The sequence below is a fragment of the Berghia stephanieae genome, chromosome 1 (genome assembly GCF_034508935.2).
Source record: "Berghia stephanieae isolate SIO BIC M18660-M18661 chromosome 1, UCSD_Bste_1.3, whole genome shotgun sequence".
NCBI classification, from domain to species: Eukaryota; Metazoa; Mollusca; class Gastropoda; order Nudibranchia; family Aeolidiidae; genus Berghia; species Berghia stephanieae.
In genome coordinates, this window is record NC_088360.1 from 63,629,555 (window position 1) to 63,646,441 (window position 16,887).

A 16,887-nucleotide genomic window follows, 5' to 3' on the forward strand; every position below is an offset into this window, starting at 1 on the left:
TACGACTACAACCACCACCACCACATAATCACTACCACTAATACTACTACAACCACCACCACCACACCATAACTACCACTAATACAATACCACAACTACCACCACATCATCATTACCACTACTACTACAACCACCACCACATCATCATCATTACCACTACTACTAACTACTACAACCACCACCACCACATCATCACTACCACTACTACTACAACTACCACCACCACATCATCATTACCGCTACTACTACAACCACCACCACCACCACCACATCATCATTACCGCTACTTCTACAACCACCACCACCACCACCACATCATCACTACCACTACTACTACAACCACCACCACCACATCATTACCACTACTACTACTACCACCACCACCACATCACAACTACCACTAATACTACAATACCACCACCACCACCACCACATCATCATTACCACTACTACTACAACCACCACCACCACCACCACATCATCACTACCACTGATACTACTACAACCACCACCACCACATCATCACTACCACTAATACCACTACAACCACCACATCATCATCACTACCACCACTACTACAACCACCATCACCACCACATCATCATCACTACCACTACTACTACAAGTACCACCATCACCTCATCTTCATCACTACCACCACTACTACTACTACAACCACCACCACCACATCATCATCACTACCACTGCTACTACAACCACCACATCATCATCATCATCACTACTACTACTACTACTACTACTACTACTACTACTACTACTACTACTACTACTACTACTACTATACTACAACAACAACCACTACAACATCATCATCACGACCAGTACTACTACAACCACCATCACCATATTATCATCACTACCACGACTACTACTACAACCACCACCACCACCACCATATCATCATCACTACCACTGCAACTACAACATCAACCACTATCACATCTTCATCATCTCTGCCACTATTACTAGAACCACCAACACCACATCATCCTCACTACCACCAGTACTACAATCTCTACCATTAGGTTTTGGTGCTTTACTTCGTTTGAAATAAGGAAACTTTGGGATTGTAATTTGCAATGTGTTTATGTATCATAATATACACTGTAATTCTAATCAGTTATCTATTTAGACCTATACAATAGACCTATACAATAGCGGGTGGTTGGATGGGAGCATCACCCTTGAATCATATACCTATGATGTTCGCATGGGTGTACGATCCGATAGTGATGTCGTTCCTTCTTCTCTTTACTAGCCTATCCTGCTTCTTTGGTTTGTGATTGTATTTTTGACAGGGGATATTTTTTTTCTGTAAATCTTCTGCCTATTTGTTCTTGGTTATTTATAATTTAGCTTTGATTTTGATTTACATTTGTACTATTTTTGTTAGATTGCTTGTTTTTTTGTTTCAGCGGTCTCTCATATAACCTCATTTGTGTTGGAAGAGACCTAAAGCAACAAACAAACAAAAAAAGACCTATACAATATGTAAACACAATGCCACATACCATTCCAATTCCTTTTTGTTTGTGCGCGGAAATTCCTCTTTCGGCATGGAAATTCCTACGAGTGGTGGCTGAAACTCCTGTGAGTGAAATTTAAAGTTGGCGTCTCTGGATTACTTAGTTTTGTCCTGATCCTAGTCGGTGTCCTTGTCTGGGAGGGAAACAGTATAGTTAAAGTTTTGGGAGATGATATTTTTTTCCTTGTAAATCATCTCTCTGTTATGTACTGATTTTTTTTAAAGTGCTCTGAAAAGGGATCGTGTTCTGGTGTCTGGTGAGACTTTTAGGTAATCTCAAACTAAGTACACTGATAGTGTGCACTTGGAATACACATCTGTTTCCTATTTGAACCAATTCTCCTTTGTCTTACCTTTTCTTGGGTAATTTAATTGTAACTCTAGAACTTTTTTACTATCCCATTTTCTTCCTTTTTACTGCAGCTGATGTGACCTTAATTAACGTGTTGCAAGCGCTGTAAAACCCTTAAAAATCAAAAAGCAGCTCAATATCCATTTCCTAATGGCCACATTGTGCTTTTCAACTTGTCCCAAGTTACACTTGAAATGTAAAGCGAAGCATCACATCTATAAGGCACTGTTATAATTTTTTCCTCCAGCCCGGGTCTCTCATATCGTCCTTTACCCTGTCCAACCATCTAGTCCTCAGGCGGTTTTTTTTCTTCTTTTCTGCTCATTGTATATCTAATACTTTCTTTCCCACATACTCCCTCTCTCGTCTCCTTACATGTCCAAACCATCTCATTCTTTCTTCTCTCATCTTTATCAATACATTCTACTTTACAGTCAACTTTTGAATCCTTTCATTTCTCACTTTTATCTTTTTCTTTCCAGCCAAGTGATCATCTTAACATCCTCATTTCTTCCACCTCCAATTCTTTATTTTGATTGTCATAGCTGCTGTCTCTCCACACAACAGATCTGTATGCTTTTTCTTTGCAGAAGTTTGTTTGTCACACGTAACTCTAGTTACCTTCCTCCAATTATTCCAGCCTGACCGGATCTTCTTCTTAAACTCCATCTCATTGCCCCCATGTCCTTGTACAGTTGCTCCTAAGTATTTAAACTGGTTTGTCTCTGGCACATCTCTTCTTCTATCTTTATTGGTGGGCCTGCTGACTGCTGTCCAATGCACAAATACTCTTCGATCTGCTTACTCCTAGTCCCCTCATTTCCAACACCAGTATTCAGCAGTCCAGCTCATTTTCCGCCTTAGCTTTACTTTTTTGTATCATTCAAAAGTACCACGTCTGCATACATCATATTCCATGGTGTCTTATGCCAAATCTGTTCCGTAAGTACGTCCACTATGATTGCAAATAGCAGTGGGCTCAGTGCAGATCATTGATGAAAAATATTCTCATTTTCTTATTTTTATTTGATAAACAACTGATTGTTCAATTTGAGCAGTGGCCTTTTGTGTTAGGGGCAGATCACTTTCTGGCCTCCCCAAATCTGATTGACTTTTTGACCATTAAAATAACCCTTAATATACCTTATAAAACTACAAAATATGATTGAAAAAGTAAGATTAATCTATCTTGTTTATAAATTTGTATCATGCATATGTGTTCTAAAGAGAAAGAATATGTAATGAACTTGATAGATAATGTGCGTTGTGCAAGGACAACTTTCAAATATAAATGCACCTGCAGGACAAGAGTACCAAGGGTAAAGGAAGTCTTCAATCACTAATATCATTTATGAGCTCCAGAAATCAATTTATCATCAACTGCTGTCAATGTTCATAAATTGTGTTCGTTATCTCAAGATGCAGATTTTGTATTTGTGAGCATCATCATTAAGGTCAGGGAAATCTGCTAAAAACCATTTCAAGTCGACTGTGTTGTGATTTCAGTCTGTACAATCCAAGCGGACAATCGGGACAGACGCTTTATTGGGGAAATACCTTGGGAACAGATTTTTTTCTCTATAAAAAGTCATACCCTTTTCAATTCCGAGCGGCTTAATTGGGACGGCCCACTGCTTAACGACAATAATTTTTCTTCATTAAAACATAAAAATTCAACATAAATTTTGACGATAAGTTATATAAATTTCAAGTTTTTAAATGCAACTATCAGTGACTCATTCAAAATAAGAGTTGACTTTCTCTCAGAGAGCCACCCTTTATAAGGCCTAATAATACTTAGTCCTACTTCCAGCAATAGCATATAAGATATCGCAGCAGAGGGCATGTCTTTATCTATCTCAGAGAAAGCATGACTGTTTCCACAGTTTCATGGTTCAACCAACAATGAACTTTAAAAACTGTAAACAAGTCTAGGTTTTTCCTTAACAACCTTACAGATGAAAGATTCTGATTGGTCAACACCTATCATATGCGCCTGTCGGCCATCAAATTCCCCGGGCGTCGTGACGTCAGCATGCGTGTGTGTGTGTATACATATATGTGTATTCGTGCATTTTGATACACACCTCGTGATATTATTTCTTTGTCAAGCTGCATTGGTGAGGTGAGGGTCCTTTGTCCCTCTTTCTTTATTCATGAAATTATAGAACATGCTAAGACTTTAATAGGACGACAGTTGCTTAATCTTACACTTGCAGAGATTGTTGTAGGATTTTAAGAACAAAAGCAGAAAAGTAAATGGAGCCAATTAATGAACTGCAGATGTAAATAAGTGTAATAGGTAGATGGATGGATAGATAGTTAGATAGATGTCGAGTTTTCTTTGTATACTGAAAGAGAGAGAGGGGGGGGGGGGGGGGCATAGAGAATACAGGACTAGAGAGGACAACAGTTAGGAAAACGCCATCAAAAGTGGCTAGTGAGAGGTCGAGCGCTGCCATTTTCTTGGATATGAAACCAGGGATGCTGTGCGATTTAATCTCTATATGAATGTCTTTGACTGAGCTCGATTAACCTTGATTTGTGGACGGAAAATAGAAAAAAAGGCAAGGTTTATGATGATAATCCAAATTAGACATATTAAACTACACGTTTACTTGTACATTTAGACTTGGCTCCAATGATCGGGTTTATATTAATAACTTTAAAAAAATATTATGAATAATTTATAACTCCCTTATTTGTGGGGCGATTTTGTCCTTTGTGGTATCAATTTTATTGTAATAAAGAGATAGGAACTTGAGAGTTATTTTTTCTGACGCGAAATTATTACTTTGTAATTTTAGCACTAAGAAAAGTAATTGGTAAATAAATTTGGTACACCTCTTTGATATGCCGCCACCGTCCATTCGTGTAGAATTGTGAATCTATCAGTCGATGTATTACGATATTGTTACGCAAGGAATATAACACCTTTTTGAGTAGGCCTAAAAGCTAAAATCTAAAAGTAAAAACTATAATTCTGAGGAATTTGAAAGTCACATTGTTGAAATCAGCTTGAAAAAAGAAGAACATTGGTCCTTATTTCAGAAAAATCGGTTGAAAACCAACTGTTTTACAAATAAATTTGATTTTAAAAATTGCTTTTGTTTATTTTAGCTTTTTTTAGCAACTTTTTAATTTATCGGCCCTTTCTTGATTTTTATATCATTCTTTATATCTCAATGAGACGAGATCAGTGATATACTTTGTTTGTTTCAAATGTAACTAGAACATAATTTGGCTTTTTTACCTATCAACCGTGCCTGGATAATATATTCAGCAACGGGGTAATTGTGATGCAACTATGCCATGAGCGTCTTTCAACTATGGTTCAGTTCATTGTTGACGGTTGTTTAGCCATGAGTGACCGTAGAAAACAAAAAGGCGACTGCAGACATCAAAGGGTAGGCTTATATCATCTACTCTCCCATAAAGAATCTGAACACGAGAGGTCAAGCGCCGCCATTTTCTTTAACCAGGGACGATTAGCCACTAAAAAGTGGCTGTTGCCCGGTCTGCCTCCTAGTCTGTGGAGATGAAAATCCGCCTATATTCTATATTAAAAATTTCACTATCTCATGTTCCGCGTTCCAATGCTGGTAAAATTTGAAATAACAAAATTGGTATACTTTTGGATTTTAAAAAATACTTTTGAAAATTATGTTACTCTCTTCGTAAATGAATGAATTTGATAAGTTGTATGTTATGAATAAATGATAAGTTATATTTCCGATTTCGATTTAAGCAACAGTGTACATGTGTCCTCGGTACTGATGACGTAGTCTGTGACCTTTTGACACCATAGCAAAATGTCGTTGTGAAGGCGGCAAGTTTCATCACCACCGTGAATTTTTACACGATTTAAATTGCTAATATCTCAGCTCTTGGAGTGATGAGAAAGTGGTTCTATATCACAATTTAAACCTTAGAGCACGAACTTTTTTTCATTAAAAATCATGCTTTCATCACTAATTTGCACAATTCGGGGGTTTTGTGTCCCTAATTCCCCTAGCTATATAACTATAAGATGTGTGTTTGTGTATGTGTTTCGAACCTAGCTGGTCCGATTTTTTTTCTTTTGTCTATGTTGTCGCCACTCCTTTCTATCGCATTGTTGTCATTTGATAATACAATAATATTTTTTATTTCGTTTGGTGTTTTTAACTAATCAAATGATACGAGTTTCACATGCTATAGCTTTCTTCAAAAATAACAATTATAACGTCTGTATCTTTAAAAAAAAACCATTAGATTATTTGGGGGGCCCGATAGCTCAGTTGATAGAGCACTCTCTTTACATGCAAAGGGCCAGAGATCAATCCCGGGTGGAGTCGAGCTTTTTTTTTCTGATCTCCCTGTCTACTCAGCAATGAATGGGTAGCTGGGTTTGTTAGATCTGGCAAAAAGTACTTGGGATAGACTGGCATCCTATCCACATGCCTGCCAACCAGTACGATTAATCTATTTTATTACGATTTTTGGACCCCGAATAAGCGGATACGATTTTAGTGGATTTAATACGATTTTTTAAAAGATATGTGATGTGAATGATGTTGATGATACATTTGATGCATTGATACATACGTGTCGTATACCAACTGTTGACCGTGTTTCTGAATGAATGATGCTGTCACAGTAAAGGTTGTTCACAATTATCTTATTAAATTTTATTTTATTAAGAACTGAATTCATCTCACTCCAGTTATATTTCGGTAGGCTTAGATAAACTTTACCTTCTAATATTAGATCGTCTTTCCTTTTATAGCCTTCCCTCGAATTAATTTCTAATTAGTGAATACTTTTCGTTCTACATTCTGTCACGTAGCCATTTATTATAAAAGCTGATAGGTCTAATATTCTACACTCACTTTCTCTCCACAATCTATGCCGGACGGCCAGTCGCTCTATTCCTATATATATACTGGAAGATTTTTATCTTTTGGGACTTTGTAGATATTATATCTACACCATTAAGACGCCGGAGCTTTTAACTTTGATTGTATAATCTTCAAGGATCAAACCCAAGCCCGCTGTCAAAGGACTACACAATAACTTCTTACCAATTGCCTGGAAGTGGAATTTTACGAGTCCAATCCTGTTATCAGAGGAATAGATCATCCAAGCCCCTCAACTGCCTGGAAACGTAAACTTATGAACCTGACATATTATCATAAGTTACGTAAAATATTCATATCTCTATTTGTAACTGCCACGATCACTGTTTATCTCTTTTAATTAAATTTCATCATTATTTTTATTTCATTGTAAACAAATCGTTAATTGTTTTTCATTTATAGTAACTAGTAAATTCTGGGGCCTCATTCTACATATATCTTTATGCATAGTCGAGTAGCTCTTTACTCACATGAGACCATGACAGATGCATCACATTTTTTTTTTTTTTTTTGTGGTTAAAGGATGAAGTAAAAGGTTGAAATATTAATGTTGCCTTACGTGTTCATGGAGGGTGGGGGGTTAATTGGGTAGTTGGTCAGTTAGAGGATATATTGGGTTGGTGGTTTGTAATAAATTTTGTTACTTTTTTAGATGATTTAATTTAACATTTAAATAGCTGATCGCGGTTGGATGTGGAGAGGAGATAAAAAGTGTTGTTATGATTGGTGGATCGCAAGGATCCTGAACCAATCGGTTTATTGATGATTAAGAGCTGTTTGTAATGTTGTTACTGGTAGAGGTTTAATAGGGGGGGGGGGGGGGGGTGTTGGATTCTGTGGGTTTTGATTGGTGAAAGTTAAAAGTCTGCAGCCTATCAGCTGATCGGAATATTCGAACTTCTTTAATATGGGGTTATTGTGGAAGGGAGGTTAGGTTTAGGTTGGGGGATTGGGGGGGGGGGGGGGGGGGGAGGTTTCTGAATTGTTTCTGTTGGTGGGATGTTGAATACACGGGCCAATCGTCTTGTGGGCTTATTATTGTTTGTGGTCAGTTGTTGTTCTTGGGCTATTGTTAAATTATGGGAGTAGATTGGAACTGGTAATGAAGGTGGTTATGTTTTTAAAAAGAAACTTTTGATTAATTTGTTAGTAACCTATTCCCTTGCTCCCTAAGGAGTCCAAGGGTGGCCACCCACTTTCCCGCTCTCTAGCCGAGTGTCATTCGCTGCTTTAACTACTGTGCACGTGGTCTTTCCCTATGCAGCATTGGTTATTTTATTACTCTATGAACATGGTTAAGCGGGTGGTTGGATGGGAGCATCACCCTTGAATCATATACCTATGATGTTCGCATGGGTGTACGATCCGATAGTGATGTCGTTTCTTCTTCTCTTTACTAGCCTATCCTGCTTCTTTGGTTTGTGATTGTATTTTTGACAGGGGATATTTTTTTTTCTGTAAATCTTCTGCCTGTTTGTTCTTGGTTATTTATAATTTAGCTTATGATATCTTTAGGTTATGATTTTGATTTAGATTTGTACTATTTTTGTTAGATTGCTTGTTTTTTTGTTTCAGCGGTCTCTCATATGACCTCAATTGTGTTGGAAGAGACCTAAAGCAACAAACAACCAAAAAAAAACATGGTTAAGTTTTCATTAAAGTTAGAGTCATGGGGGGAGGGGGGGGGGGGGATTGTGACTGTGGGTGTACAAGGTGTACGTTTTAATATTATAAATATTATAATTATTGTTCATTCCGAGTCGGCCTCGACTGATCACATCTGCATACATGTGGTCCACGGCAGTCTAGGCGCCGCAGCGCAATTGTTTCACCCGCACTTCAGGCGGGTTGGGCGGGACCAGACCCCTCCGGCATGCTGCGCGGCACACACATTGCCCCGCGCCGTCTTTGTCATGGGCCGTTGCGCCGAGTTCGCCAAGGCCTCATCGGAATCTTTGATTAGTTGTTTTTTAATTTTTTAAAAATTATATCGTATTTAACACTCATGTGCCATGTCCTTTCCTTGGAGGTTTGTTATTATTATTTTGTTGGGTTTAGTATGAGTGGGGATTTTGGTTGGGGGGGGGGGGGGGGGGTTGTTAATTTGTATATTAGTATTAGTATCATTTATTATTAGATGGTTTTATCTGCCACATGATCTTTTAGAGCCGAAATAGGGTCTGTGTTCTCTACTCTAGCTATAGTTTTGCAATCAGATAAATAAAAATACAAAAAAGGTGGTACTCTGCATTTTTCCTTGGCGTGATCTTTTGTCATTTATGTTGGTATTCTTTTCCATCTCCGTTTGTATCAGGGTGATGGGAAGGGGGCTGTCTGTATTATCTATCTATATGTGGGATTGGATTGGATGTACTGTATGGGGGAGGGGGGGGGGGGGGATAGAACAAAGGAAAAGGTAGAATTAGTTATATACAGTGGTTCTGATTATACTATTCCGGAGGCCGAAGAGTTTGGAGAAGGATGATCGATTCATTGGATTTTGTATCGTTTTCAAGGCTGATAGAAGAGGGGGGGGGGGGGGGAGGGTAAGAATAGACATGGACGCACCTTGTTGGTTGTAACCAGGTTGTTTGGCAATGATTATTATTATTGGAGTTGGTGAAAATGTTATGGATATATCAGTGTGGTAGAGAGGGCGAAAAGGACAGTTAGTATAGAAAAGGATAATAATACAGCAAAAATAAGGGAAAGAAGAAAAACTAAATATTGGGAGTGGGAAGATATAGTAGTAAGCGATCAGTCAGGTAAATGATCGATAATAGAGGTGTAAATAATATATGTATAAATAAAGTTTATAATGCTAGTTCACTCGGGGGGGGGGGGGGGGGGGGGGTAAGGTCAGGTTGTGGGTGTGGTGAAGGGAATTGAAATGTCTCGGTGGAAGGTCATCTATCTGAATTGTGTTATTAGGTCGGTATATTTGTTCCATGTTGTTTCTCTCTCTTTATCTAAATCGTTTTTGTATTATGTTAAGAAATATTAATGACATGTCGGTATTAGTGGTGTTTTGTCTGTGTACTTGACCTATCCATGCTGTCCATATTGCTTGTCTTGCTGCTGCTAGGATGTGTATGTTTATTTCATGTGTTGCATTGTCAGTTTTGGGGATAATATTGTGTCTAAATGCTATTTCTGTATGTATGGGTTGTCGTATTGTTTTTTGTATTGTGTTTATTGTGGCTCTAATCAGTGTTTTTGTTTTAATGCAGTTTGTGAAAATGCGTACATTTTGTGTTGGACAAAGCGCACGGCACAAGGCGCATCTGGGCGTGTTGTTTGTTGGTAAGGCGTTGAACATTAGTCTGTATGTTATATGCTTACTGTATCTAGAGGTGTCATGTTTGTGTAGATTTTCTGAGGCCACTTTCATGTTATCTAATGTTAGTCCTGATGCGTGCATTAGGTCTTGTTCTCTGCGTTTCTTTGGTGTGTTTATTGTTCTGTATATCTGTTTACTGTCTAATTGTTTATTTATTGTGTCTGGGTATTTGTTTACTAGTCCTACACATGCTTTGTAAAGAGGAGGGAGTGTCTTACCTCCGAAATGGGGGAGTGTGTGGTCAATCTTTTTAAATTGTGTTAGTCGTGTCCCTAAGTAGTAGGTCCCGAATTTATTTCCTGTCGATTCTTGTATTATTTTGTCTATATATCTGATCCTAGCTGTATCTAAGGTTCTTTTAATACATTTTAGTCCTGTGCCGCCTGATTCTGTGGGGAGTGTGAGTATTTCGTGTGGAATGGGTTTTGCGTCTTGTAGTATAAATGTGTCTATGCGTCTTTCTAATTTCTTTACTGTGGTGTACGGAGGTTTGAAGATTTTGATGTAGTATAAGATTTTTGGAATAATGTAGATGTTCACAATCCTGGTTCTATCGAATATATTGGCTTTGATGTATGTGTATGAATGTAGTTTCTTGTCTATATTGTGTACAATTCCACTCCAGATGTGTTTCGGTGTAGTGTGTCTTGACAGTACGTTATTCCGAGGATTTTAATTTGGTTAGCCCATTGCATGTCGGGTATCTGGGCTTTTTCAGTTTCTAAGGGTTCGGGTCCGAGATTCATGATTTTGGTCTTTTTAATATTTAGTTTGGCACCACTTGCGAGGCCGAAATTTTTTTAAGTTTCTAAAATTTTGTGTATGCAAGGTATATCTCTCGGAATCAGAGTTGCATCATCAGCATACGCGATGAGCTTTTTGTTGGCTTTTCCAGGAATTCTGGTGCCTTTAATTTTCGGGTTTCTCCTAATTTTTTCCAAAACGGTTTTGAGAAATAAGATGTATAGTTGGGCCGAGAGAGGGCAACCCTGTCGTACTGACCGACCGATTTGGAAGGGATCAGATATTTTTTGATTGACTATTACACAGCTGGAGGGATTGTTGTATAGTATTTTTATCCATCTTCTGAAATAAGGGCCTATGTTGTTGTGTTCTAATATTTTGTGTAAGAAGCTATGTTCTAACCTATCGAAAGCTTTCTCTTGATCGATGGACAAAATGTATGCGTGTGTGTGTTTTACATATCCTATAAGGTCTCTGATGAAGTTTGTGCTGCTCTATTATTCTGTTTTTTATGCTACATGTTTGTTCTTTGTCTATCAGTTGGGGTAGGTAAGTTTTGATTTTGTTGCTTAAAAGTTTTCGCAATAATTTTGTAGTCGGTGTTTAGGAGGGATATGGGTCTGTATTGTTTGACATCTGTTGTGTATGATATCTTTTGGCTGTTCGTTAATTGTCCTTCTTTGTGTATTTCTTTAGTCAGTTCTAGGAGGGGTTTTTTAAGGAGAGGGAAGAAACTTTTGTAGAATTCTACTGTTAGTCCATCGGGGCCTGGGGATTTGTTTGTGTTCATGTTCTCCAGGCTGTGTTGTAGGTCTTCTATTGTGATCTCTGTATCTAATTGTTCTTTCTGTTCGTCTGTCAGCTTCTTTGTATAATCGGTGTAGTGGTCTTGTATATCTGTTGATATTTCGCCACTTGTGTATAGTAAAAATTGTAGAAGGTCTAAGGATTTCTGTCTCGTTTTTTGCCCATCTGTTGTTCTGATTTTGTCTATATGTCGTCTATTGTGTTGTTCGTTTTCTATTCGCGCTATTGTGTCGTTTAAATCAGTGTAGTCGTTGCGTGTTTTGTATGTGCTTCTTACTTTGTGGCCTCTGAATTTTCTTTGTTCAATTTCTTTCAGTTTTTTCTATTGCTTCAGTAACATGTGGTTGTGTTTGTATTTCTGTTTTGTTGTCACGCGCCCTGTCAATGTTGATGATTGTTTTGTACTTTGTTTCCTTTCTGTTGGTTTTGTCTTGTATTTTTTCCACTATCATTTGTGTTAGCGTTTGTATGGTCTGTTTGAGGGTGGCCCACCATTCTCGGATGTTGTCATTTGGTATAATATTGTCCGTATAAGTCTAATTTGATGTCGGTCATGTATTGTATGTAATAATGGTCCTGCAGGAGACTGTTGTTGAATTTCCAGTAGGCACTTTTTTGTTTAGGTCTTGTAATTTGGGTGCCGTACTGGGCGTAGACAGCTTTGTGGTCTGTGTAGTCTAGTGTGTTCTCTAGGTGTTTAATTTCTGTTATTGGGGTTGTTTTGGATATGTATATTTTGTCGAGTCTGGATCCTGTGTTTGCGAGTGATTTAAAGGTGGTTTCTTTCCCGATTGGGAATGTTTCTCTGTATGTATCTGTTAGATTGTGTTTTTCTAAAATTCGTTGTAGTATTTGTTTGTCTATGACTGTTTGTTGTGTTCTATGGTAAGTTGTGTCGTGGGGGTGTAGTGTGTTATTGAAATCCCCTGCTAGGATGATGGGTGTTGATGGGTTTATTTCCATTCTTTTCTCTAAGTCTAGGAAAGTTGTCTTTTTTTTCGTCTGTTTTTGAGGCTGGTCCGTAGATGTTGTAAATTTGGAATTTGTAGCCGTCTTGAGTCACGTCTATTGTCCCTATTCGTCCTGTGTTGTCATGGTCGTGTTGGGTGACTGTTCAATTGTCGGAGATTTTTATTATGGCTACTCCTTTAATGATGCATCACATTTAATACTATAGTTATCATTTCAGTTGCTTATATGATGCCGGTTTTCACCTATATTTTTCTCATACATTTTTGAGGATTTGCATAGAATTATGCATATAAGCTTGTTTTATACTTTAAATAGTCTCAGACCACATTTAAACTTTTGCCACTTATTAAATAGAAAATTCTAAGTGAAAATTTAATTGAACCAACATCTTTGACTATGAAGTTGAAGCCTTCAATTAAAAACTGTATTGCTATTTAACTTAAACATAAATGGGTTATTTCCCTTTAAAAAAAACTAAATTACTCTATTTTGATTTATAAAATTTATAATGATCTTTTTTTTTCTTTATTATTTTGTACGAGTCTTGAATTACAAAGTGGGCAGCTTTAGGAACGCGGGTGGTTGGATGGGAGCATCACCCTTGAATCATATACCTATGATGTTCGCATGGATGTACGATCCGATAGTGATGTCGTTTCTTCTTCTCTCTTTACTAGCCTATCCTGCTTCTTTGGTTTGTGATTGTATTTTTGACAGGGGATATTTTTTTTCTGCAAATCTTCTGCCTGTTTGTTCTTGGTTATTTATAATTTAGCTTATGATATTTTTAGGTTATGATTTTGATTTACATTTGTACTATTTTTGTTAGATTGCTTGTTTTTTTGTTTCAGCGGTCTCTCATATAACCTCAGTTGTGTTGGAAGAGACCTAAAGCAACAAACAAACAAAAAAAGCTTTAGGAACGGTATTTGGTTCAAAATGAATTTTTTAGAACCATTTTAGAAGTATTTCACTTGTCTCTGCATATTACATACATTGCAAATTTCCCATCATTTGACCAAAGTAATAGTATTAGTAGTATATAGATGTAATAGTAGTAGTAGGAGGAGTAGTAGTAGTAGTGAATGCTCAAAAAAAAAAAAGAGAGAGAGGATGGATCATTAGATAACATATATGGAAAATATCTTGCTACTGTTGCAAATTGTCATCTATTGAATTGAAGACCACTCTCCCAGATATTTTATCTCAAAACTTTCTCATAACTGATGTACTGGGCTAGCAGATATCACCATCACAACTTCATTTGGTACATCAGCATCTCTTCTTACCATCAACATCATGACATCACCACTTCTACAACTGCCATCACAGCATTGTCACTGCCACAACCACCACCACATCACTTCTACCACCACTCCCACCACAACTTCATCATCATCACCACCACCACTAGAGCACCATCGCTACAACAACCACCACTTCTTCCACTGACACTAGCATCAAAACTACCAACATCTTAAGGGTCTGTCGGTCATTTCTTTGAGTGATTCGAAAGCAATTTCCATTAATATTGCAATTTCTGAGCCTTATGCTAATTTTAAATGGCCATTAAGTTTTAGTTTCTCGATAAATCGATAATTTTGTAATCACTAGAGATTGCGTGAATGATGAAGATTAGAGTTTATTATGATTTGGGATTGATGTTAGCTTTTATTCTCTATTGTCTTCTGGCACTTTTCTATTCACTTCATATCTTGTTGTTACCAACATAAGTGCCTGCTCCACTCACTTTTCTGAATTAAAAATTCACCCCATACACCGGAGCATACTCAATGTCTCAATCGTTTCTATGTTATATGTTTGTGTTGAGAATATTGGCTATTAAGCTTAACTGCTGGTCAAAATTATTCGCGATGGTGGTGTACGAACGAATCGGCGGTCTCAAGAAGTGGGTGAGAGAGGGATCTAGTAATGACTTTGGGTTTGAAACGAATATTTTTGTGTTCGTGGATAGCTCACACGGTAGAGCCACGCTCTCACCTGCCAGGCGGAGTTGTCGTACCAATAAGGTCGCAGGTTCGAACCCCACCACCGCTGCGAAAAATTTTTATTCTCTATTGTCTTCTGGCACTTTTCTATTCACTTCATATCTTGTTGTTACCAACATAAGTGCCTGCTCCACTCACTTTTCTGAATCAAAATGTCAATGAGACGAGACCATCATTGTGCACTGATAGTCTCAATAAAGGTTTTAGAAAGTGACACACAGCAGTTCAATATTGATACTCGTAGGCTTCGTATTTCACTCATTTATTACAGCTATATAAGTGACGCCTTTTGGTGTATTTAGCAACCCAGCCTGTATTACAGACCTCAGGCGTATATTATATATATATGTAGCAACTAGAGTTAATGGGGACGAAATTGTTATTCCCATAAAAGAGCTTTTTTGTTGTCTCCAATTTAAAACGATGGTTCATAAAATGCAATTTAGTCCATGGTCAACTGGATGTATGGTCGTACCGTTCATCACAGAGGTGTGAACAATAGACTTTACCTATATCCCCTGTTAGTGTCTATTGCGACAACCAATCAGGTGTGTGGTCAAACCGTTTGTCATAGTCATCACAAAGATGTAGACAGTATAATTTACCTGTTTTCCTTGGCAGTGTCATTGATTACGTACATGGTCATGGGTCATTGGACCAATGGTGCGATGGGAAATGAGTGATAGCTTTGTTTGTTCAAGACTATCACCCCCAAATGGTTTGTTTGTTCAATGAGACATATGGGTAGACAGTGCATTCTTAATCCATTGCTTACCTTTGCAACTGTTATGAGTGGCATATTCGTTTATTGTTTTGTGCAGTTAGATTTGTCTCTCATCGTTAGAACAAATTAGCAGTCAAGTGGCCGCTGAAAAACTCAAATAAGACGTCAAGCTGATTGTGGACTATGATTAATCTGAAAAATTGCCCAATTTCATGTCCGCCTCTTAATTGGGACAATTTGTTGGGAACTGAGCTGTCCCAATAAACGGCTTGAACTGTATTTGGGGCATTTCTTGATATCTTCCACTTCATTTTAGTCAAGTTTATTTTCCTTCTTCTCTCCATTTTCTTCTTCTTCTTCTTCTTCTTCTTCTTCTTCTTCTTCTTCTTCTTCTTCTTCTTCTTCTTCTTCTTCTTCTTCTTCTTCTTCTTCTTCTTCTTCTTCTGGGTGGGGAGGTACTTGCTGAGTCTTCTATCCCCCTGTATCTGTTTTTGACCAATTGCTTTCTGTCTGGGAATGAGATTACTTAGTTTTGTACTGACCCTGGCCGGAGTCTTCGGCTGGGAGGGAAACAGTTGAATGTATAGTTGTAGTTTTGGGAGATGATATTTTTTTCCCTTGCAAATCATCTCTCTGTTCTGTACTGGTTTTTTTTTTGTTTTTTTAATTAATTTTTTTTTAAACATGTGATTTGTAAACATCAAAGTGTATTCATCTTAGTGAGATCTTGTACCTGTGTCTGGGTAGGACTTTTATTGATAGCGTGCTCTTGGAATCTACATGTTTCCTATTTGTACTATTCCCCTTTGTCTTACTTTTTCCTCAAGTCCTTTTTATTGTACATCTAAAATGTTTTTACTGTCCAACACCTAAATGTGTTGTAAGCGCAGTAAAATCCTTTAAAACAAGCAAACAATTTGCTACTATTATTATTAGTAGTAGTAGTAGTAGTAGTAGTAGTAGTAGTAGTGGTAGTAGTCGTAGTGGTAGTAGTAGCAGTAGTAGTAGTATGGTATTATTATTATTATTGTTGTTGTCAGTTTGTTGTTCTCTTTTCTTGTTAATTTGATGAAAGCTATAAGTCTTTATTTTAATTTTTGTTTGTTTCAGGGATTCGAATGATTAAGAGGGATATTGTGTTTGCTGCAAGTCTCTATCTTTGATTTGAATTGAGACAGTACACAAAGGGCAGCACATTTATACTACAGGAAGATATAAAAGGATCCATTTCATTTATATATTTTTTCTGATAGTAATGCTTATGGCTTTATTAAACATATTCCAGTTGGACATATATATTCGAACAGAGTAAGATGTATGTAAGATCTTATCTTAAATATGGAAACGAAATTTGTTTAATATTGATTTTAAAACTTTTTTTTTTGGACATTTATAACTTGAGTGGTTTACTTTTGGTCCTCGAAACTATATGTTTATGAGTTATGGAATGTTTAAAACCGTGGTTAATTATACTTCAGTCGTAAATCGATGATTA

The 16,887-nt window shown here is 37.3% G+C and overlaps 1 protein-coding gene across 1 annotated transcript in view; it reads left to right on the forward strand.

Moving 5' to 3' along the window:
- The window catches only part of LOC144979222 (exosome RNA helicase MTR4-like), a 171,522-nt gene extending 154,812 nt beyond the window's left edge, over positions 1-16,710 (forward strand). Inside the window, exon 25 of the mRNA XM_078925833.1 lies at positions 16,503-16,710. Within this exon, the coding sequence (XP_078781959.1) occupies positions 16,503-16,555 (53 nt within the window). The 3' untranslated portion in view covers positions 16,556-16,710. The remainder of the gene's footprint in view (positions 1-16,502) is intronic.
- The last annotated feature ends 177 nt before the right edge of the window (positions 16,711-16,887 follow it).